Raw genomic sequence first — 25,239 nt, forward strand, 5'->3', positions numbered from 1 at the left:
AGTGGGTCTCTACATGCATCACAGAATGCTGCAGGCAGGCTAATACCCCGCTGCCTGGCAGGATTACAGCCCACTCCACATGGACACATGTGACCTGGCAGCGACCTGGCGCTCCGTGCATACCTTCCCCACCCACTATGCCGTCACACAGGGGAGCAGTAGAAGATGCAGCCATCAGCCATGCCATCCTGCAGACGACGATACTTCTTGTGTCCTCACCCCTGTCTCCAAGCTGATCACTACTTGGTACTCACCCACATTTGGAATTCGTATAGGGACTATCACTTGAAGAAGATAAATGTTTGTTTCTGGGTGACACCTCTCAAATAAATTAACATCAAGACTAGACATCTATGTGTAGATGGCCCATTAAGGACACTTCACTCTATCAGTGGGCCATAGAAGAAACTCATCCTTCCCAGATAACTCTCCCAAAGGACGCCTTAGACACCAAGGGGCCAATGGCCAACCCCTGTGAGTCAGCAAACCATGTAAGGATGTGATATGCTCATATGACCGTGGCTCCATCTTGGGCTAGTAACTTTCCACAAAGAGGAGCTGTGGGCTTTGTTTGGGACAGGATTTAAAAAGGCACCTGAGACATCTCCATTTTGTCTTCATTTCCTGCTTCATGTTTCTGGACTGGATTACTAACAAGGAAGCTCTAAACAAGGACTGATAACCCTTAATCTGTTTGAGTAATTTCCAGAGAGACTTTTGCAAGCTAGCAGTTTATTCCATCACTGCTACAAACCTGATATAAGGACTTGGCAATCAATTGTATGTATATGATTCCTTAGCCATTTATAACTCTCTTCTTTCTTTTTCCTTTTAATAGTAAATCTTAGACTTAGTTATTAAGGATTGGCTGTAAGCATGTATTTGGGTAAGTGTTCAATATCTTTGGGATTGGTAGAACATTAAGTATGGTGAATAGGGTTTTCAGTAACCCCTCAATATATTAGACTTGGTTGTCTAGATGGGAGCCAAGAGCTGGAATACCTAAAGGGGATTGGGTTTGGTTTCTTATTAACCAGTGTGGCACTACAGATAGCTCTCGTTACTGGATTGGTGAATCTAATTACAGAATAAACCACCAGTTTTGGGGATTATGGGCCCTATTTCTTGCAGTCTGCCCTGAGTGTGGCATTGTCAGTGTGGCACATCCAGACACCTGGTCACACCCACCCACCATCCCCTCTACTGCAGACTGCGCTATTTAGTGGTGAGAGAGTGACTTGAAGGGGCATTGCCCCGCATGGCCTCCTATAACCTTGTTTGTAGCATGAGACAATGTGTGACTCAGGTGCAGGTCAACTGACCCTGCTACTAAAAACTTTCAGCTGTGGCGGGCAAGCACGCCCAGTTTTGGAATACAGAGAGGGACCACACATCTCTGGCTGGGATGATTTAGTTGGGTATTGGTCCTGCTTTGAGGAGGGGGTTGGACTAGATGACCTTCTGAGGTCCCTTCCAACCCTGAGATTCTATGATTCTGTGATCTCGAAGAACCTCCAGTTACAGGTAAGTAATCTGCTCAACTCCCAGATTTCAGCGATAGGATTGGGTAGAGCCATCTACATGCTCTTCTCCAGTGCTGGCAATTTTGTCTATTTCCCAACCTGATGTAGGTCACTTGCAGTTAAGTGTTTTGTTTTGTTTTTTTATTGATGTGCTATGCTAATTTCAGAAGCTGTGAAATCTGTTTCTGAGGTGTCTCAGTGGGTCCATAGCACAATTCGCAGCCATGAGAACTCAATGCAACTGCTTCGGGTCCAGAAACTGCTCAAAGGACAGAAGACCAAGGTGCTGACTCCAGGTGGGTCCTACTCATCAGCCAGACAAAGTGAATTGGAGACAGCTTTGTGATCACTTCTGATTCAATTCAAATAGACTTGGAGAGGAAAATTGGCTAATGTCTCACAAACAGGGTATGAAATATCAGAGGGGTAGCCGTGTTAGTCTGGATCTGTAAAAAGCAACAGAGAGTCCTGTGGCACCTTTAAGACTAACAGATGTATTGGAGCATAAGCTTTCGTGGGTGAATACCCACTTCGTCAGACGCATGTAATGGACATTTCCAGAGGCAGGTATAAATATGCAGGCAAGGATCAGTCTGGAGATAACGAGGTTAGTTCAGTCAGGGAGGGTGAGGTCCTCTGCTAGAAGTTGAGGTCTGAACACCAAGGGAGGAGAAACTGCTTTTGTAGTTGGCTAGCCATTCAGTCTTTGTTTAATTCTGATCTGATGGTGTCAAATTTGCAAATGAACTGAAGCTCGGCAGTTTTTCTTTGGAGTCTGGTCCTGAAGATTTTTTGCTACCTTTGACTACCTTTACATCTGCTATTGTTTGGCCAGGGAGGTTGAAGTGTTCTCCTACAGGCCTGCACAACTCGTAAAGTGGCGAGGGCCATATTACTCCAAAGAAAACAGCTGAGGGCCGAAACCCCCTGAGCGCCACCGAGCCCCCCCTCCCCCTCCCGCACCACCCGCCCCATGGAAACAACCCCCCCCCCAGCGCTGCCGAAACACCCCCCCGCCAGCGCCACCTGCCCCGCGGAAACAAACCCTCCTTCCCCAGCGCCACCCCACCGAAACAGCAGTATTGAACCTCGGTAATTTGTTATAGCAGGCCCCTAAGGTAGTATAATTAAGGTAAAAGAAAAATGTCTTTTTGCTAGAAGTAGAATAAGATCTTCCCCCCACTTTGTAATCAATTGCCATGTTGAATGAATGAGGTGTGAATGAGGAAGGCATGGAAGGCAGGCACCTCCAGACAGCTGCAACCCTTGGAGAGGGCAGGGCCGGCTCTAGGATTTTTGCCGCCCCAAGCAAAAAATTTTTTGGCCGCCCCCCCTTTTTTTTCATGCCCCTCTGCCCCCAACCCCGCCCCAACTCTACCCCTTCTGAACCCCTTCCCCAAATCCCCAGCCCCACCTCCTCCCCCGATGTGCCTCATTTCCCCCCCCCCATTGCTTCCTGCGGGCCCCCCGCGACCTCCCGCCCTAGCTCACCTCTGCTCCGCCTGCTCCCCTGGGTGTGCTGCTGCTCTGCTTCTCCCCCCTCCCTCTCAGGCGAGGGAGGGCGGAGAAGCGGAGCAGCGGCGCGTTCAGGGGAGTAGGCAGAGCGGAGGTGAGCTAGGGTCGGGGGGCGCAGGAAGTAACGGGGGGGTAGAGGAACCACTCCCCACTCCAGCTCACCTCCGCTCCACCACCGCCGCCTCCCCCGCGTGCCCGCTGCTTGCCTTCTCCTCCCTCCCAGCCTTGCTGCGTGAAACAGCTGTTTTGCGCGTGGCAAGCCTAGGAGGCAGGGGGGAGAAGCAGAGTGGCGGCGGCATGCTCAGGGGAGCAGGCGGAGGCGAGCTGGGGCGGCAGGGGCACTTTTTCCCCATGCCCAGAGTCGGCGCCTATGATGGCCAGCGCCAGAATGCCGCCCCTAGAAATGTGCCACCCCAAGCACCTGCTTGTTTTGCTGGTGCCTGGAGCTGGTCCTGGGAGAGGGGATGGGAGCCAGACCAGATCAGTAGAACAGGTCAGCCACAGATTCGCCGCTTGCCTCTTCAGCCGGCTCGCCTCCTCAGCCACCCTCCCCCGGCTCGCCTACTCACTCCCCGCCACTGCCCGCCCGCTCGCTCGCCTACTCAGCCCCCCTCCTTCACCCGCCGCTTGCCTACTCACTCACTCCCCTCCCCCCGCAGGCAGCACAGTGAGCCCACTTACTCAACCCCCGCGGGCCGCACAGTGAGCCCATGCGGGCCGCATGTTGTGCAGGCTATCTGACTTGTGTCCATTTATCCTTTTACGTAGTGACTGTCCAGTTTGGCCAATGTACATAGCAGAGGGGCAATCCTGGCACATGATGGCATATATAACATTGGTGGATGTGCAGGAGAATGAACCGGTGATGTTGTAGCTGATCTGGTTAGGTCCTGTGATGGTGTCGCTGGTGTAGATATGTGGGCAGAGTTGGCATCGAGGTTTGTTGCATGGATTGGTTCCTGAGTTAAAGTTGTTATGGTGCAGTGTGCGGTTGCTGGTGAGAATATGCTTAAGGTTGGCGGGTTGTCTGTGGGTGAGGACTGGCCTGCCTCCCAAGGTCTGTGAAAGCGAGGGCTCATTGTCCAGGATGGGTTGTAGATCACTGATGATGCATTGGAGAGGTTTAAGCTGAGGACTGTAGGTGATGGCCAGTGGAGTTCTGTTGGTTTCTTTCTTGGGCTTGTCTTGTAGCAGGAGGCTTCTGGGTACACGTCTGGCTCTGTTGATTTGTTTCCTTATTTTCTTGTGCGGATATCATAGTTTTGAGAATGCTTGGTGAAGATCTTGTAGGTGTTGGTCTCTGTCTGAAGGGTTGGAGCAGATGCGGTTGTACCTCACCGCTTGGCTGTAGACGATAGATTGTGTGGTGTGTCTGGGGTGGAAGCTGGAGGCATGAAGGTAGGCATAGCGGTCAGTGGGTTTTCGGTACAGGGTGGTGTTAACGTGACCATCACTTATTTGTATTGTGGTATGATAAACGGCAAATTATGGGGAGAGGTGACTAGTGGGCCCCCAGGGAATGGGACTGCCTGGCTGGATTCACAATCTTCATTTAATGACCTGGAAGTGGAGGTAAGTAGCAGGTTAATGGCACTTGCAGGTGTCACTCAATTGGGAGGAATTCATGATTTGCAGTGAGGACAGGAAAATGATCAAAGTAGCTCATGGACATTAGTTTGGGAAAATGTAGCTACCGTCTCCACCTCATCTTTTAATAAGTAGAGAAAGCTGACAGTCGTGTTTTCATCCCTCATGCGTGCTACCTCACTCCCCCCCTCCTCTCCCCCCCCCCCCCCCCCAAAAAAAAGGCAAGACTCCAATATGTTCTGGTGGCATGGGAACTGGTGTTTTGCCTCTGCAGTGCACTGGCAAAATCGAGGAATGTTGGTTGACAATAATTGCCACACCGGATCAACCTAAGGGTCCATCTAGTCAAGTCTTCTGTTTCTAAGCGTGGCCAGTATAATGTCTTTAGAGGAAGGTGGGTGCAGGCATGGGTTCTGTGCAGACTAATGTTGTTAATCATTTGTAAGAGAACATAACTACTGATCAGGGCCATAGCCACGGGTGTGCCGGCCCACTCATTTAGCATCCAGGCCCACCCAAATCTGAGCAGGGGTGTTGCGCTGCCACAGCAGGCCGGAGCATCACTCGGGCACAGCAACGTGGGCCGGTGGGGGGGGGAGCAGGGGCATGTCCCCTCCCCCCCCCATTAATCATCTCTGCCACCGCCTGCAGTTTCTGCCTCGGATCCTGCCCTGGGATTCCCTTCCCCAGCCCCTCCTCCCCCCTTTCTGCCATAGTGGAAGTCGGGCTGAGCATGGCTGGAGACGTGCCTAGGAAAGGTACTGCAGCTAGCGCTCCCACTGAGCCCTGCTAGATGGCGCCAAGAGCAGGGAAACTGGGCTGGCAGAAAAGTTCTGCGAGATGGGGCCCGGGAAGCCTGCTGAGTTCTGTCCCTTTCTTACCCGCAACCTCCAGTAAGTGTTTGGAGCCCAGGACAATGGGGAGGAGGGGGAGAGAGTGGGGAGGGAGCCAGGGGGTTGGGGGAAGCAGTAGGGCCCAGGGGCATTGGGTGAGGGGCCGGCGTTTAAAGTGCCCCCCAAAAGTAGTAATTTAAATCTCTGCGCACACCCTGGGCACCTGAAATCCAGGACGGCACTATGTGTCTGCCCTTCAGAAAGCTACGCTCCAACAGCTCTGCCATTTTTTGAGCTACCCCATACACATGCCCAGCTCAGCAGGGAAAGCCCTAGGAAGAGAGTGTGGCACCAGGGGAGAAGCTGAGCTAGCACAGTCTGTCATTGTTCGTCCACCCGAAAGTCGGGACTCACCCAAATTTCCACTCCTAGCTATGCCACAGCAGCTGATAAGTTTCTAAATTACACTGGTGGGGTGGAAAATAATGAATGATCAGTGTAGCTAGATAAGCTAGGCAAAATCAAACAAAAATATAGGCTTTCACCTATAACGCGGTAAGATTTTTTGGCTACCGAGGACAGCGTTATATCGGGGTAGAGGTATATAGCCAAGTACAAACTCATACGTTAGAAATGGAGGTTGATAATCTGAAAACCAGAGACTCTGGAAAGCACTTAGAGTTGGATTCAGAAGGGGGACTTGGTGCCTAAAGTGGCAGTTAGGCACCACTAGTGTATGCAAAACCCTTGCTTGGCTGTCTCCTAACCCTGAAGGTGCCTAAAGTCCCTAGGCACCTGCATTTCTGCCATTAAAGTGGCTGTGTGTGCACAAAGCTACCTCAGTCCTGACACTGATGACCAGTTTGGTCCGTAACTTGCACCTAAACCACAGTGGTGTTCTCAAGACTGGTCTCCTTCCTATCTTGCTTTTGGGGTCTGATTCACTAGGCATGCTTGGAGTACCCCTAAACCTACACAAAAAGGCACAAGTCGGGGGAACAGCTATAACTTAGTCTAGTGGTTAAGGCACTCACTCAGGATGTGGGGGAGAGAGAGGTTCAATTCCCACCGCTGCCAGCTGTGGAGAAGAGATTTTAACTGTGTCTTCCCACCTCCCAGGAGAGTACCCTAACCACTCAGTTATGAGGTATTCTGGGGCAGGGCTCTCTGGCTCTCCTGTTGAACCTGTTCCACTGTGTGTAAAATAATCAAATACACATTGGGCCAGAGAATTAGAATGGCTGTCTCTGTAGTCCAGTAGTTAGGGCAGTCCCCATGCAGCAGGCAGATCCAGGTTAAGTCCCCTTCTCCAATGCATATTTCATTACTAGGAATTTCAAGCCTATGCTGTCACATGGGTGTAATTCCTAAAGTCATGTGGTTTAAATAAACCCACCAAAAATGGCTGAGAATTTAAAAATTGGAGGGTAACAGACCATGAATGCCAGTCGTGATTCAATCTGCTGCTATTTTGAACAGAGAGTTCTCCCCCATTGTTTGTAGCTGTATCCATCGCTTCACAGTGACTCAACAGATATTTGAGGCTTTGGAGTGATATTTGGTGTAGCCAATCAGTTGCTTTTTATCATTTAATTGTATTATTGTCATGGTTAACTCATATGTAATCAATGTGTGACTAATAGTTATAAGTAGGATAGGACTATGGGAGTATAAGATTGAAAAGTATTTAGGAGTGATGGATGTGTATTAGGTACAAGTAAAACAAGGCTGTAATGCAAGGCCTACTAGGTAAGGCCTGCATGATTTCAGCTTTGCCACTCTAGGCTTCAGGCTTAAGGATACTTGTCATGAGTGGGTGACCTAAGATTGATCCTATGCCAATAAAACTACAAGATTACTATAAAGGATGTGCCAATAGGTGATGTTATGAAAAAAGAGAAAACAATGTATCCATCTAGACTGCAAGGTACCTGATTGGGAGATCATGGGAAGTTCTGTTCTGACCACAGAACAGAACACAGGAACATATGTACATAAATGTTAATAAGATGCTAATAATAATAAAGGGAACTAAGAGAATACCCTATGAAAAGTGGGACACTTCAAAATTTATGGGGTAGGGAAGAATAGATAAGGAAAAGGAGGGTTGGAACCTTTATGCATATGCATAAGGTGTTAGGTGTCATCAGAACAAGACAGAGGTGCCCTGGATGGGCTAATGTGGGAAGACTCAAAGGGTGGACGTCATTGGGATGACCCCAGCAGGAACTACCCTCTATCAATGACCACCTGTCAATGAGAGATCCGGTATGTGAGTATGAATATGGCATTGGCTATTGCTTGGGCTCTCTCACGTTGTGTAGATGTGCATGTGAGTGTAATTTATAATACGAACAAAATCTTTTTGCTTGTACATGTGTTTGTGGTCACTGTATTCATTCTTCATGTGCTCCTCGCTCTCCCAATCTAAAAGAATCCTAAAGGGTAACTTTCTCCCTATTGATCTGAAAACTAGTACAACAGGGGCTGAGCTTACTCACTAGAGACACTATAGTTTAACACAAGACGATCCAGTCAATTTAAAATAAATCCTACATGGGGGTTATTGTGTGTGCTGGTTGCTTCAATGTATGGATGGTTGTATTGAATTGGGAGATTTTGTGGATTTGTGTAGATGGTGGTTGAGCACTTGGATGTGGCAGCTGGGTTAAGTAATCCACCATCTGTGCAGTCTCCCGCATATAACCAATAAAACTGTTGCATGCAAATTAGCTGTAGAATAAGGGTGGTGATTGGTTGAGTTACATTTGATATCACAGTGGTCTAGGACTTTTGGCATAGCTACAGCCTTAGCATATCTGTATACTGCATTGGTGTAATTCATAAAGTCAAAATGGCTGAGAACTTATAAACTGGACAATAACAGACCGTGATGACAGGTTTCAGAGTAGCAGCCGTGTTAGTCTGTATCCGCAAAAAGAACAGGAGTACTTGTGGCATCTTAGAGACTAACAAATTTATTTGAGCATAAGCTTTCGTGGGCTACAGCCCACTTCTTTGGATGCATAGAATGGAACATCTATTGAGGAGATATATATACACATACAGAGAGCATGAAAAGGTGGGAGTTGTCTTACCAACTCTGAGAGCCCAATTAAGTAAGAGAAAAAAAACTTTTGAAGTGATGATCAAGATAGCCAGTACAGACAGTTTGACAAGAAGTGTGAGAATACTTACATGGGAAGATAGATTCAATGTTTGTAATGGCTCAGCCATTCCCAGTCTCTATTCAAGCCTAAATTGATTGTATCTAGTTTGCATAACAATTCAAGCTCAGCAGTTTCTCGTTGGAGTCTGTTTTTGAAGCTTTTCTGTTGCAAAATTGCCACCCGCAGGTCTGTCATTGAATGACCAGACAGGTTAAAGTGTTCTCCTACTGGTTTTTGAATGTTGTTCCTGATGTCAGATGAAACGAGAATCTGCTGAGCTTGAATTGATATGCAAATTAGATACAATCAACTTAGGCTTGAATAGAGACGGGGAATGGCTGAGCCATTACAAACACTGAATCTATCTCCCCATGTAAGTATTCTCACACTTCTTATCAAACTGTCTGTACTGGGCTATCTTGATTATCACTTCAAAAGTTTTTTTTCTCTTACTTAATTGGGCTCTCAGAGTTGGTAAGACAACTCCCACCTTTTCATGCTCTCTGTATGTGTATATATATCTCCTCAATATTCCATTCTATGCATCCGAAGAAGTGGGCTGTAGCCCACGAAAGCTTATGCTCAAATAAATTTGTTAGACCGTGATGATTCAGCCTGGTGGTATTTTGAACAGCATAAGCTCACAACCATGCTTGTAGTGGTTTCGTTCATTTAACGTTGACACAACAGACATTTTAGGCTTCAGAGTGACATTTCTGGAATCTTTTATACATTTACACACAGTGGAATAGCTTCAACAGAAGAGACTGAGAGCCCTTTCCCGGAATAACACTAACCCATATCCCAGTGGTTAGAGCACCCTACCAGCAAAGGGGAGACTCAAGTCCAAATCCCTTCTCTGCATCAGGCAGAGGAGGAAACTGAACCGAGGTCTCCCACATGGTAGACCAGTAGTTAGAGCACTCACCTGAAAGTGTGGTACCACCATTTTCCTCCCTTTGTGTTTTCTTCCCTTTTAGTTTTTCTTGAAAAAGGACTGACCTGACTTAAACACCTAACGTGAGGACAAGGTTCATGGCTGTGAATCCCAAGTAGAGGAAGGCTCCTTCCTCTGGCCTGGATTTAAGCCCCAGCCCTCAAAGGGACTTAGGCACTGTGACCGAGGCCTTGCCCCTCTCTGCCATTTCCTACTGGCTAGCTTAGGTGGTTCCCCAGTCAGCATGCTGGCTTTTGTGAATCCCATTCTTAGGCCCCTAACTCTTTGTATGCATTGTATAGGGTGCCAGGGTGCCTAACACGGGGTTGTAAATACCACTTGGCAGCAAGTGTCATATGTTCCCGCACCCATGTTCCCCTTGTGAATTCCACCTTTGAAGATCATTGTAGATAAACAACTGAACATAGCAGTTTTCTTCACAGCATTCCACTGGGAAAATGCAGTTCTTGGTGGTATAAACACAAGAACAGAGGGCACTACTGGACTACTGTGTCCAATTCTGGTGTCAATTCTTTGGAAAGCACATTGGAAAAATTGCAGGGGGCTGAGAGAAGCGCTACAAGAATTAGAGATCTGGGAAATCTGCCTTACAGCAAACTTCTTAAGTCTCTTAACCTTTTCTTGTATAAGCTAAATTTGATCTAAAAATACCTACACAGAGAAAATGCCTGATCGGGGATGTCACGGATCAATATGATCAGTGCTATGCTCCCATCTTGGGGACAGTCTCTTGGAGGAACCCCTTCAATTTGCCAGACACGCCTCTCCCCCTCCCCAAGGGCTCTCACTCTTCTTCCAGGGCAAGTCATGGGGCCTTGCCACCTCCTTAGACTGTACTCCTGGGACTCCAGCACTGCTGCTTCACACCATGAGCTCTGTCCAGCAAGTCCAACTTAGATCGATTCCTGGTAGAGACTTGTACACTTTTCAGGGATTAATCAACCTCATAAAGCATCTGCAGCGACACTCAAACAGCATTGTCAAAACAGTCAGGTTTATTAGTCAACTGGAACACAGCATAAGAAGCCATTAGGTTAACATAGAGAAATGAAAGTTAAACCATAAACCATTATGGTTAGCCCCAAGCCGTCAAGCTGTAGTGAATCCCATTGTCCGGTCTGTCTCTCGGGGCAGATCTACACTTAAAATGCTGCACTGATGCAGCTACGCTGCTGTAGCACTTAAATGAAGATGCCCCTATGCCGAGAGGAGAGCTTTTCCCATCAGCATAGCTACCACCTCTCGGGGAGGTGGATTAACTATGTCAGCCGGAGAAGCTCTCCTGTCGACATAGCACTGTCTACATGGTGGGGTTAGGTTGGAGGGATTAGGTTAGGTGGATTTTTCACACCCTTGAGCAATGTAGTTATACTGATTTAGATCTGTATTATAGACCTGGCCCCAGTCTCACCTCCTTGCTCAGCCTCCAGAGGAGAGTCCAGACTCTTTCCAGCAGCCAACCAATCTCCCCACTTCACACCTTTGTTCTTGAACTGCAGCTTCCCCGCAAAGAGGCAAGGAAATGCATCTCCTGCTGGGTCATTTGGTTGCTAGGTGTCAATATGCTAGTGATTTGGATTTGCCATTGTCTTTTCAGATGCTCCATTCATAGGCAACATCCATACCCATGTCTCCTAGCCTGCCCTGAGAGCAAACAGTCCTTTTCTGCCCCCTGGGTAACAATGTACTATATAGGAGAAACTAAGGTACACATGGGATTCATAAAAATATAGGTTTCAGAGTGGTAGCCGTGTTAGTCTGTGTCAGCAAAAACAACGAGGAGTCCTTGTGGCACCTTAGCGACTAACAAATTTATTTGGGCATAAGCTTTCGTGGACTAGAACCCACTTCATCAGATGCATGGAGTGGAAAATATAGTAGGAAGATAGATATCTATATAGTTAGTACATGAAAAGATGGGGATTGCCTTACCAATCCTAACGAGACAATTCAATTAAAGTGGGCTATTATCAACAGGAGGAAGAATCACTTTTGTAGTGGTAATCAGGGTGGCCCATTTCAAACAGTTACAAGAAGGTGTGAGTAACAGTAGGGGTTTTTTTGTTGAAGAATTGCCACTTTTAGGTCTGTTATTGAGTGTCCAGGGAGGTTGAAGTGTTCTCCGACTGGGGTTTGAATGTTATAATTCTTGACGTCTGATTTGTGTCCATTTATTCTTTTGCGTAGAGACTGTCCGGTTTGGCCAATGTACATGGCAGAGGGGCAATCGCTGGCACATGATGGCATATATCACATATATCAAAAAAACTTCAAAAACAGACTCCAATGAGAAACTGCAGAACTAGAATTAATTTGCAAACTGGACACCATCAAATTAGGCCTGAATGAAGACTGGGAGTGGATGGGTCATTACAAGAACTAAAAACTAACTTCCCCATGCTAATTTTCCCCTACTGTTACTCACACCTTCTTGTCAATTGTTTGAAATGGGCCACCCTGATTACCACTACAAAAGTGATTCTTCCTCCTGTTGAGAATAGCCCACTTTAATTGAATTGTCTCGTTAGAATTGGTAAGGCAACTCCCATCTTTTCATGTACTATGTGTGTGTATCTATCTATCTATCTTCCTACTGTATTTTCCACTACATGCATCTGATGACGTGTGTTCTAGCCCACGAAAGCTTATACGCAAATAAATTTGTTAGTCTCTAAGGTGCCACAAGTACTCGTTGTTGTTGTTGTTTTTTTGTTTTTTAATATAAAAATATAGAAAATTCCCACTTTGTCACAGGGAGGTCTTGAATCTAGCAAACAGAGGCACAGTGAGATCTGATGGCTGGAATGTGAAACAAAACGAATTCCAAGTGGAAATAAGGAAAACTTTTAAGTGAGGGTAATTAGCAATTAAAACACTATGCCAAGGGACATTGGTGGATTCTTCATAATTTGAAGTTTTTACATCAAGACTGGATGCCTTTTTCTAAAGGATATATGTTCTAGTTCAACCCAGAAGTTACAGGCTTGATGTACAAAATGCTGCTGAAATTCTCTGGCCTGTGTTATGCAGGTCAGACTAGATAACACTGCTCTACAGCCAAAATGCTTCTGAAATAAATGTAGTCAAACTTTACTAATTCTGGGTCACTGAGAACAAAAATGATGCTTAAAATTGTTGATTGGCTCTAGTTTTCAACATATGCTATTGGGTCAGTATATACGACCCTTGACTTGGGAATGGCGGAGGATAAGTGAGTTATAAAGTGAAGGGATCTCAATTTAAACCAGAAATGACTAAAATACATCTTTGACTGGATCTATGAATAAATCTGTGACTGGGTTTGGACAGTACTTGCTTTTTAGGCAAAACAAGGAATGATGCAATCTGAAGCTGGTATTGCGTCATACATTATATGAATTGCATCATGTTATTCCTAGAAGTCTTGGATGATGAAATCATAACGAAGCTTACATCACTCTGCTGAACAAATTGCCCTATATCAGCTCTAGAAATCATACAGTGTCGTGCTCTCTTATTTGTCAGTGTTTGATTTTGCAAAGGGACACATTTCTGTTTAGCCAAAGTGAGCAGAGATGCCTCGTACTTGTGTGAACAGTGCAGATAACTTCTGCTATGTTTGTGGTGAAGTGACTTTTGCATCACAAAAATACAGTATAACCACTATGGTTAAGAAAGCCTATCACCTTTTTTGGCTGCAAAATTGGAGATCAGGACAAGAGGTGGGCCCCACACATATGCTGCAACACTTGTGCAACAAATCTTCGCCAGTGGTTGAACAGGAAAAGGAAATCTATGCCTTTTGCAGTGCCAATGATTTGGAGAGAGCCAACAGATCATACCAGCAATTGTTACTTCTGCATCGTGCCTCCAGTTGGGAAAGGTGTGTCAAAGAAGAAAAAGTGGACTGTGCATTATCCAAACATTCCATCAGCTATATGTCCAGTACCCCATGGAGAAGGACTGCCGGTTCCTGATGCACCAGAATCATTCTCACTTGAGTCAGATGAGGAAGAGGATGAAACTTCTGGTCCTGAACCATCAATGTCACAGGACCCACATTTTCTCCCATCCTCCTCCTCTGAACCACACCTCATAACACAAGGTGAACTGAATGACCTTGTCAGGGATTTGGAACTACCCAAGAGTAAGGCACAGCTGTTGGGCTCCAGACTACAGCAGTGGAATCTCCTGGCAAGTGATGTTAAGGTTTCCATGTTCCGTGACCGTCAAAAGGATCTTGTCCCATTCTTCTTCATGGAAGGTGATCTTGTAGCCTGCAACAACATCGATGGTGTGATGGCAGTCCTCAACATCGTTCACGATCCAGATGAGTGGAGACTGTTCATTGATTCATCGAAGAAGAGTCTTAAAGCTGTTTTACTGCATAATGGCAATGTTTTGCCATCAATTCCAGTTGGTCATGCAGTCCATATGAAGGAAACCTATGACAACGCGAAACAACTTTTGAGGTGCATAAACTATGACCAACATCAGTGACAGCTTTGTGGCGATTTGAAGGTTGTTGCTATCTTGCTTGGTCTGCCGACTGGATACACAAAGTACTGCTGTTTTCTCTGCGAATGGGATAGTCGTGCAAGAGATTCCCACTACATCAAGAAAGATTGGCCACTCCGACAGTCACTCCCCAGGAGCCTGGGAGGAAAAGTGTTCAGCATCCACCACTTGTTGAATCAAGGAAGATTTTGTTACCACCCTTACACATCAAGCTGGGTCTGATGAAGAACTTTGTCAAGGCCATTGACAAAACACAAGCAGCTTTCAAGTACCTCCGTGGAAATTTTCCACGGTTAAGTGAAGCTAAGATAAAGGAAGGTGTCTTTGTTGGTCCTCAGATTCGTGAACTTCTTCGAGATGATGCATTTGACCATGCACTGTGTGGCAAGGAAAAGACGGCATGGAAAGCCTTCCAGTTAGTGGCAATAAATTTTCTCGGAAACAACAAAGCAGACAACTACAGGTTGTTGGTGGAAAACCTCCTCAAGGCATACAAAAGCCTTGGTTGCAACATGTAACTAAAGACACATTTTTTGCCCTGTCATCTAGATTTTTTTCCACCGAACTGCGGAGCAGTGAGCGACGAGCACGGCGAGTGATTTCACCAGGACATTGCAACAATGGAGAAACGCTATCCGGGCAAATGGAGCCCATCAATGCTTGCAGACTATTGCTGGACAGTGACAAGAGATGCTCCATTTAATGAATACAAGAGACAAGCCAAGAAGCGCCGAGTAGACACTGAATAGGACTAAACTATGTACATAATAGTTTTTTGCCTTTTGTTTCATAATACATTTTATTTATATAACCCTTTTGCTGATTTTTAAAGTGTTACATAAACAGGACAGGTGACATATTATCATGTAAAGCAACCATAAACACATGAAAAGACCTAGGTTTACAATTTATGATTAAAACTCTACTATCTACACAATATACATAGACATAAAATGTAAAAACTTAAATATCTTAGAAACAGTAGCCAATCAGTTGTTTTAATTGTCATATTTGAATTCAGCACATCAAAACACATAATAAATAGCACATTTTATCTCTGAAGCAGACGACTTCTCAAAAATTGTAGACCAGTGTAATCACAGTGGACCTTTTGGCCTTAAAAATCTATGAACAACCTACCCATGGGCAAGTTTCTTCCTAATTCCCATCAATTTAAGGTTAGTTTGTCCTGAACCAGGAGGAAACATGTCCCTTTTTATCTTATGTTAAATATAAGAAAGCTGTGCATGTTCTCACTGTACTTACAGAGACCCAATCTTTTTTTTAAATACCCTGGTAAACTCTTCGCCTTGTGGCAGTGAGTGCCAGGCTAATGATGCAGTACATGAAATAGATGTTAATTTGCTGCCTTTTCCCTTGTATTATATGAGAGAGGATGAATAGAAGTACTTGATTGATTTACTTTTTCTATCCCCTTTATTGTTTTGTATCCCTCTAATTTTAAAATGGTTACTCACCTTCTCGTAACTGTTGTTCTTCGAGATGTGTTGTTCATGTCCATTCCAATCAGGTGTCTGACTTGTTCTGAACAGGAGAGCTCAAATGTATTCAGCCATGGAGCTTCCAGGCTGTGAGGTGCAGTGACTGCAGGTTCGGGTGCTGGAGCCGCCCGTGATCTTGTGTGAGAAGGTCCGGGAAAAGTGGCAGGGTAATCGGGGCTCCCACTGACAAGTCTAGGAGAGACGTGTACCAATGCTGGTGGGGCCAAGCTGGTGCTATGAGAATTAGCTGAGCCCAGTCTCTGCGAATCTTGAGCAGGACCTTGTGGACGAGCGGTATGGGTGGGAAGGCGTATAGAAGCGTTCCCCCCACCGCCCCCAATGGAGGAGAAACGCGTCCGCTGTGGAGCCCGGACTGTAATTCTGGAAGGAGCAGAACTGCTGACGCTTCCTGTTGTGTCGTGTGGCGAAGAGGTTGATCAGGGGACAGCCCCACATCTGGAAGAGCGAAGATGCAACGTCCGGGTGAAGGGACCACTTGTGGCTGTGAAAAGACTTGCTTAGGCTGTCTGCCAGCTCATTTTGGATCCCTGGAAGGTACGACGCCTGTTGACTGAGTGCTCTATACAAAAGTCCCATAACCTGAAGGCTTCCTGGCACAGAGAAGAGGAGCGTGCACCCCCGTTTGTTGATATAGAACATTGCGGTCGTACTGTCCATCATGACCGATAGACATCGACCTGCTAGATATGGGCGGAATGACTGACATGCTAGGCGTACCGCCCTGAGCTTCCTGACATTGATATGAAGACCGAGATCTGTCTGTGACCAGAGGCCCTGAGTCCTGTGGTCCCCCAGATGAGCTCCCCACCCCAAATCCGACACGTCTGTCACTAGCGTCAGGGATGGCTGTGGGGCAGTGAAGGGGACTCCCGAGCACACCTGGTGAGCATCCGTCCACCACAGGAGTCAGTCGAGGATGGGGTGAGGCAGGGTCACAATCCTGTCCAAGCTGTCCCTGGCAGGTCTGTACACTGACGCAAGCCATGACTGAAGCGGCCGAAGCCTGAGTCTGGCGTTCCGAACCACGTACCTATAGGCCGCCATATGGCCGAGCAGTTTGAGACAATTTCTCGCAGTGGTGGTGATGGGGAACTGCCTGAGTCCCTGGATCATGGCGTCGAGAGCCTGGAATCTCGCCTGTGGGAGGAATACTCTGGCTTGGTTGAGTCTAGAACCGCCCCATGAACTCTATGCTCTGGACCGGGGACAGAGTCGATTTCACCTCGTTCAGCTGGAGGCCCAGATTCTCGAAGGTGGCTCTGATGAATTCCACCTGAGCCCTGGATTGGCCTTTGATCAGCCAGTCGTCGAGGTTTGGGAACACCTGTACCTGATGTTGCCGCAGAAAGGCGGCGACGACTGCCATGCACTTGGCGAAGACTTGAGGTGCTGCTGACAGGCCGAAAGGGAGGACAGCAAATTGGTAATGGGAACCGTTGATCACAAACCTGAAGTACTTTCTGTTGTTTTGCGCTATTGGTATGTGAAAATACGCGTCCTTCAAGTCGAGGGTGGCATACTAGTCTGCTGGGAGTGAAGGGATAATGGAGGTCAAGGAGACCATGCGGAATCTGAGTTTCCTCACAAACTTGTTGAGGTAGCGGAGGTCCAGGATAGGCCTTAGGCCGCCTTTGGCCTTCGGTATTAGGAAATAGCGAGAATAGAAACCTTCGTCCCTGTGCTCCAGTGGAACCTCCTCCACCGCCCCTAGTGCTAGAAGCGACTGCACCTCCTGAATGAGAAGTTGCTCATGAGAAGGGTCCCTGAAGAGGGACGGGGAAGGGGGGTGGAAGGGCAGGAGGGCACAGAATTGGATGGAGTATCTCCTCTACCGTGCGAAGCACCCAGCGGTCCGAAATTATACGGGACCATACACGGTAGAAAGGGGATAGGAGGAAAAGGTAAGGCGGGGTGAATTCAGTCTCTGGACTGGTGCACCGTCCTTGACCGCATCTTCAAAATGCCGGTTTAGGGCCAGAGGGCGGGTTGGGCTGACCCTGATTAGCGGAGGGATGTTGTCTTCTCCTACCGCTCCAGTCCCTCCTCCTAGAGTTGTCCTGGCGGTTCTGCTGCTGGAACCTTTGAGGAGGTTTTGGACAGAAGTGTCTCCGCTGAGTGGCGAGGGTATGCAAGCCCAAGGAGCTGAGGGAGGCTCGGGAATCTTTTGGCTGTGGAGCCGTTTGTCAATCTCCTCTGAAAACAGGGAAAAAAGTGTCGCCCTCAAACGGGAGGTCCTGAATCGTTTGTTTGGACTTCGTAGGGTAGCCCTGAGCCTTGCAACCAGGCCCCCCGTCACATAGCAGTGGCAGTGTCTAAGGCTCTTGTGGCAGTGTCTAAGGCTGCCAGCAGTGAAGCGTGGGAGACTAATTTCCCTTCTTTCACCAAGGTGGTGAACTCAGACTGAGAGTCCGAAGGGACGAGCTCCATGAAAGCCATGGAAGCACAGGTGTTATAACAGTACCTACTCACAATGGCTTGCGGGTTAGCAATACAGAGTTGTAAACCATCGCTGGAGTACATTTTCCTACCCACGAGGTCCAAGCGTTTATTGTCCCTGTTCTTTGGGGAAGAACCTTGGAAACCTTGTCTCTCCCGCTGGTTAGCCGCGTCAACGACCAATGAGTCCAGAGGCGGATGGGAGTAGAGATGCTCAAAGCCTCTGGAAGGGACGAAATAGCGGCGCTCATTGCGTTTGGCAGTGGGTAGCAGAGATGCTGGTGTCTGCCATAGAGTTTTGGTGGTGTCCACCACCATCTTTATGAGGGGTAACGCTATCCGTGAGGGCCCCAAGGATGCTAGGATGTCCACCATGGGATATGTATCCTCAACCACCTCCTTAGCCTTGATGCCCAAGCCTTGGGCAGCCCTGCAGAGCAACTGCTGTAGAACTCTGTTGCCATCTAACGCAGGAGCTATGGATGACCCAGCGAGAGCCTCGTCCAGCGACGAGGAGGAGGAAGCGTGTGCCGGTGGTGGAAGCTCCCTGCCCCGGATGGGTCATGTGACTCCCAGGGCACTGTTGGAGGAGGTGGTGCCAATGACAGTGATGGGGCTGAAGGCATCATAGACAGTGTCGGCATCAGCCTCACAGGAGGGATCTGCATCGGTACGCTCACAGGAGCCGCCGGGGTCGGGGGGCCCGGTGCCGACATCAGTGCCAGGGCCGGAGGTGCCTGCATTGAGGTCAATGTCGACAAGGGTGCAGGCGCGGGAGACGGGTGTGTCGACGTCGTAAAGGCTGGTGCCGAAGTTGGAGCTGAGCACGGTGCCGGAGTCAACGATGGCGTCAGAGGGAAAGGCGTCAGGACCGTAGGCGCCGGGTGTGGATGCGCAGGAGAAGGCGGCACGACAGTAGTAGAGGCGACTGAAGACGTTGCTGAGTATGGGCCCTGGGTTCCTCCCTGACCCTGGTGATAAGCCCAGGGAATCCAGAAGGGCCACTGAGGCGGATTCTGCCACTGCGGAGGCCGCTCCTGCTGCTCCCTTCCGTCTCTGCCTGACCTCGCTCTACGGCTTCTGCTCGTACTTGAGTGGTAGGAGTCGGGCTCCAACTCCAAGGTCTTAGACACTGAAGACCACGGAGGAGCTGATCCTTGGTGCCTCGAAAGTCGAGAGCTCGGGGAGCAGGAAGGCTTTCTGTCGGAGCATGTAGGTGCCGACAGACAGAGTGCCTCGACATCATAGCTGGCTTTCCCTTGGAATGCACCGGAGGATGGGGCTCCATCGGCGCTGAGGGTTCCTCCCTGGCAGGTGAGAACGGTGCCGTCAGGTGGAGGAGATCTCTGGTGGCCTGGTATGCTTCCGGCATGGAGGGAGCTGAAGCTACTGCGTAGGCGCCGGAGATCGAGGTGGGGCCGGAGTCGACTGCCTCACTTGGGCAGGAGTCGACACGGCCCCGGAAGGAGACGCTGAGGAGTGGCCCGCCTGGGGTCGCACTTCTCGAGGCTTAGCCGGGGGAGAATGGTCGTCCGGCTTTTTCTTTTTTTGCAGCACTGGCGAATGGGAGTGGTGTCTACTATCAGATAGGCCCTGTGAGGAGCAGTGGCGGTGCCGAACGTCCCTGGAGGAGTCCTTCCTCGGCACCGAAGTTGCCAACGGTGCCGGGGGCACTCCATGTCAAGGACAACGTTGTCAGGGTCGGGTCTCTCGAGCCCAGGTCGGAGTGGGGGCACAAAGCTGCCTCCATGAGGATCACCTTCAGCCGCTGTTCCCATTCTTTTAAGTATTCTCGGGCGGAACTCGCGGCAGATCTTGCAACAATCTTTCTGATGGGTCTCCCCCAGGCACCTAAGACACGATGAGTGTGGATCACTCTTAGGCATGCGCTTGGCACAAGCCACACAGTTCTTAAATCCCAGGGACCGCGGCATGCCAAGGCGCTGGGGCCAGGGTGGGGGAGGAACTCCTCAACTACTACACTATACTAAACTTTTAACTGGTATTACCTATCTAACTAACTATACACACAGAATAACGAAGAGAACATGCTGAGCAAGAGCCAAGGGAAGTTCCAGCCACCGTCACTGGCGGTAAGAAGGAACTGAAGGGGTGGCGGGTCAGCAGGGTTATATATTAAGCGCCATGAGGGCGCGACTCCAGAGGGCGCCCAGGCCGACCCGATGGATGCTGCTAAGGGAAAAATCTTCCAGCCAACGTGCATGTGCGCGCGCACACACCTGATTGGAATCGACATGAACTAGCACTTGAAGAAGAACCCCTTAGTCCTCTTTTCTTTAAGGTAAACAGTCAATCTCTCAACCCTTCTATTTCTGTTACATTCATTTTGAAGTAGGGTGAGCAGATCTGAACACAATACGCCAGGTGGGGTGTCCCATTACTTTTATAATGACATTATAATTCAATATCATTCCACATGCATAGAACATTTTTTATTCATGCCTGCATGCTTTTTCTGAGCACTTTCTGCACGTTGAGCAGAGGTTTCATCACACTGCCCTAAGTCACATTGAGGGCTATTTCCTGAGTGATTAATAGTTTATTTAAAACCCAGAAAGAAGAACAGGAGTACTTGTGGCACCTTAGAGACTAACAAATTTATTAGAGCATAAGCTTTCGTGGACTACAGCCCACTTCTTCGGATGCATATAGAATGGAACATATATTGAGGAGATATATATACACACATACAGAGAGCATAAACAGGTGGGAGTTGTCTTACCAACTCTGAGAGGCCAATTAATTAAGAGAAAAAAAACTTTTGAAGTGATAATCAAGCTAGCCCAGTACAGACAGTTTGATAATAGGTGTGAGAGTACTTACAAGGGGAGATAGAGTCAATGTTTGTAATGGCTCAGCCATTCCCAGTCCTTATTCAAACCGGAGTTGATTGTGTCTAGTTTGCATATCAATTCTAGCTTAGCAGTCTCTCGTTGGAATCTGTTTTTGAAGTTTTTCTGTTGTAATATAGCTACCCGCAGGTCTGTCACTGAATGACCAGACAGGTTAAAGTGTTCTCCCACTGGTTTTTGAGTATTTTGATTCCTGATGTCAGATTTGTGTCCATTAATTCTTTTGCGTAGAGACTGTCCGGTTTGGCCAATGTACATGGCAGAGGGGCATTGCTGGCACATGATGGCATATATCACATTGGTAGATGTGCAGGTGAACGAGCCCCTGATGGTATGGCTGATGTGATTAGGTCCTATGATGATGTCCCTTGAATAGATATGTGGACAGAGTTGGCATCGGGGTTTGTTACAAGGATAGGTTCCTGGGTTAGTGGTTTTGTTCAGTGATGTGTGGTTGCTGGTGAGTATTTGCTTTAGGTTGGGGGGTTGTCTGTAAGCGAGGACAGGTCTGTCTCCCAAGATCTGTGAGAGTAAAGGATCATCTTTCAGGATAGGTTGTAGATCTCTGATGATGCGCTGGAGAGGTTTTAGTTGGGGGCTGAAGGTGACAGCTAGTGGTGTTCTGTTATTTTCTTTGTTGGGCCTGTCTTGTAGGAGGTGACTTCTGGGTACTCGTCTGGCTCTGTCAATCTGTTTTTTCACTTCAGCAGGTGGGTATTGTAGTTTTAAGAATGCTTGATAGAGATCTTGTAGGTGCTTGTCTCTATCCGAGGGATTGGAGCAAATGCGGTTATATCTTAGAGCTTGGCTGTAGACAATGGATCGTGTGGTGTGTCCTGGATGGAAGCTGGAGGCATGTAGGTAAGTGTAACGGTCAGTAGGTTTCCGGTATAGGGTGGTATTGATGTGACCATCGCTTATTAGCACAGTAGTGTCCAGGAAATGGACCGCTTGTGTGGATTGATCTAGGCTGAGGTTGATGGTGGGATGGAAATTATTGAAATCATGGTGAAATTCCTCAAGGGCTTCTTTTCCATGGGTCCAGATGATGAAGATGTCATCAATGTAGCGCAAGTAGAGTAGGGGCGTTAGGGGACGAGAGCTAAGGAAGCGTTGTTCTAAGTCAGCCATAAAAATGTTGGCATATTGTGGGGCCATGCGGGTACCCATAGCAGTGCCGCTGACTTGAAGGTATATATTGTCCCCAAATGTGAAATAGTTGTGGGTGAGGACAAAATCACAAAGTTCAGCCACCAGGTTAGCTGTGGCATTATCAGGGATACTGTTCCTGATAGCTTGTAGTCCGTCTTTGTGTGGAATATTGGTGTAGAGGGCTTCTACGTCCATAGTGGCCAGGATGGTGTTTTCTGGAAGATCACCGATGGATTGTAGTTTCCTCAGGAAGTCAGTGGTATCTCGAAGATAGCTGGGAGTGCTGGTAGCGTAGGGTCTGAGGACAGAGTCTGCATCCGAAGAAGTGGGCTGTAGTCCACGAAAGCTTATGCTCTAATAAATTTGTTAGTCTCTAAGGTGCCACAAGTACTCCTGTTCTTCTTTTTGCGGATACAGACTAACACGGCTGTTACTCTGAAACCTTTAAAACCCAGTCATCTGTATGAATAGTTTACTTTATTCCTTCAATTGATATTGCCTGTGTCACGATTGAGTCCCATCTCACAGTTGTGCTTTTCCCCCCACACAACCAGGGCGCTGGTATATCCAAGAAGGCTGGCTCATGGTGGTGCCCACAAAGGGTGAAGAAGCGAAGCGTAAGATGTTCTTCCTCTTCTCTGATATCTTGGTTGCGACGAAGCCCTGCCACCCACTGCATCCCCTGAACTCGGACAAGTTTTCTTGCCAGGCAGTCTATCCACTTAGCCAGTGCACAGTGGATAAAGTGTTTGGCCATACCCAGAGCCAAGGAGGGCTGCTCAGTGTAAGTTTCTCAGTTTCTGGCTGCAGCTTCTACAGCCCTCATTTCTGCCCCCGCCCACAAACACATCCTGATCTAAAATAGAATTAATGTGAGAGAGGATAGTGGGTGTAACTGACCCCTGTGGCTGAGGCAGTGATTGGGAGAGCCAAGGTGAGTCTCTTAATTGCTGCAGGAGCAACAGACTAGAGAAGGTAAAATAGTGGCAATGATAAATATAAAGAGCTAGATTGTGCTAGGTAGGCTTCACTGCAGATGGAAGAGTGAGGGAGTGAAGAGCCCACATCACCTCTGTGGGAGGCACAGTTCCTCTCTGACCTCCCTGGTGTGGAGCCTGCTCCCACTGCTTTACTTGGTTTGCTCAGGGTAGGGGCATGGCCCCTTGCCCCCTTAGGAGTGCACAGAGGAAGCAGTGCCTGGGCTCTGCTCATTGTGCTGTCCCCAGGGCATCCACAAAGAGGCTACTTCCAAACTGGCCCCAAGGCAGCATGGTAAGTAAAAGGCAACAGAATGGTCACTAGGGCTTTGGCTCATCTGAAATTCTGCCAGATAACATGTGGAGAGATTCTTTGGAACTGTTGCCAAGGGTGGAGCTCCTCCTCCTGGCTGCTTTTATTTCTTCCCCCATGTCTTTTCAGTGAAGGATCTGCCTTTTGGCTGCAAGGGCTTCTCCTGTTAGGGGTTATAATGCCTTGGGTAGAAGCATCCCAGAGGTCATTTGAAGTGCCTACAGTTAGAAAAACATCTCCTGACTTGTCCCAATAATGCTAAAGCAAATTGCTCTATTTACATTTAAACTAAGAACCTATGCTGCCATTTATAGTTACCTCTGAGAAGAGAGCCACATTAAAATGCATGGTGTCAAGTATCAGAGGGGTAGCCGTGTTAGTCTGAATCTGTAAAAAGCAACAGAGGGTCCTGTGGCACCTTTAAGACTAGTCTAGGACCCTCTGTTGCTATTAAAATGAAGTACAGGGAGTGAGGTCTTCTGGGCTCTACTGGATTCACCACAGACTTGCTCTGTGACATTGAGCAAGAGGCTTCCTTTCTGGGCTAGTTTCTCAACGTATAAAGTAAATCTGTAAATGAAGATGCCCCTATGCCGAGAGGAGAGCTTTTCCTGTCAGCGTCTCCTTCCTGTCAGTTCTTTCTCTGCTTCCACAACAGTTAGCTAGCGCTTCTTGAGGAGGTGAATTATGTCAGCCAGAGAAGCTCTCCTGTTGACATAGCGCTGTAACAGCAGGGATTGCTCCGTAAGAGCTGGAGGGCCTGGGGCTAGCCAGCCCTTATTAGTACAGCAGCACACCTGGATTAGATCAGGTAATCCCTTATATAAAGTACAAGTGGCTGCAGTGAAGGGTGAAGCTCAATAAACTGAAAGAAGAAAGAGGCTCCTACAGAGAAGACCTTGACACCAGGGGCTTTGGAAGCCAAAGCTAGAAACCTGATGCTCCAGCCACATAGGGCCTGCATGTGGCCTGCCAATGTAGGAAAGGCCCCAGGCATGCAGGCCTGGGCACGGTAAATTGGAGACTGCTGAGAGTGAGTAGGCTCTAGCCAAAAGATCTGGGATGTGGGGTTTCCCTGCTGAGACTATAGCCAGGAAAAGCCTGGGGACCCAACAAGAAGGTAAAACCAATGGACTGTTTTGGAACTTGCAGGGGCTTTTTTGAACTTCAAGTTTGTTCGCATAGTAGACACATGTCCCAGAAGCGGTGGTGAATGGACAAGAAAAGCCTATGTGGAGTTCAAGAAACCATTTGAGGGGGAATCTGAGAGAGGCTGCCCGTAGTGTAGCCCCAAGGCCATGACAGGGCACATGGCATGCAGCCAGCCCCATTACAAGGGATTATATTTAAGCAGTGACTGCACTCTGTGTATAAGACACCATTGTGAAAATCCCTGCTCTATGGAGAGCTCTGTGGCAAAGGCAGGCAAGATGGGACATGGTGGGAAGGCCAGAAGAGGGACTACCTTTAGAGAGGGTTTCTTTTGGATCACTCCTTACGAGCTGTATGGGGCCAGTAGAGTCTGACTGCAACTTGAACTTGGGGCAGGTGATAGATTGGGTAACAAGGATGTTCTATTCAGTGGGGCAGCGTGGACTAAGGGACAGATATTGGAGTATGAACAGAGAGAGTATCAAGGGTGGCATTGACTTACTACCTCCATAGGGTGCTGGGAGGAATATTTAATTGTGTGAAGTATTTTGAGATCTGCAGCTGGAACCAGGGCCGGCTCCAGCATTTCTGCCGCCCCAAACGCAAAAAAAAAAAAGCCGCGATCGCCGGCGGCAATTGGGGAGGGGAAAAAGAAAAAAGCGATCGGCAGCGGCAGTTCAGCGGCAGGTCCTTCGCTCCTAGAGGGAGTGATGGACCTGCCACCCCCGAA

The 25,239-nt window shown here is 48.0% G+C and overlaps 1 protein-coding gene across 2 annotated transcripts in view; it reads left to right on the forward strand.

The window, feature by feature from the left end:
* Positions 1-25,239, forward strand: part of ARHGEF39 (Rho guanine nucleotide exchange factor 39) — a 94,514-nt gene that overhangs the window by 67,289 nt on the left and 1,986 nt on the right. For both annotated transcript variants that reach the window (XM_054031898.1, XM_054031896.1), the window contains 2 exons: positions 1,691-1,819; positions 22,622-22,851. In XM_054031898.1, coding sequence (XP_053887873.1) covers positions 1,691-1,819; positions 22,622-22,851 — 359 coding nt within the window. The remainder of the gene's footprint in view (positions 1-1,690; positions 1,820-22,621; positions 22,852-25,239) is intronic.

Source organism: Malaclemys terrapin, chromosome 6, assembly GCF_027887155.1.
Source record: "Malaclemys terrapin pileata isolate rMalTer1 chromosome 6, rMalTer1.hap1, whole genome shotgun sequence".
In the NCBI taxonomy this organism is placed as follows: domain Eukaryota; kingdom Metazoa; phylum Chordata; order Testudines; family Emydidae; genus Malaclemys; species Malaclemys terrapin.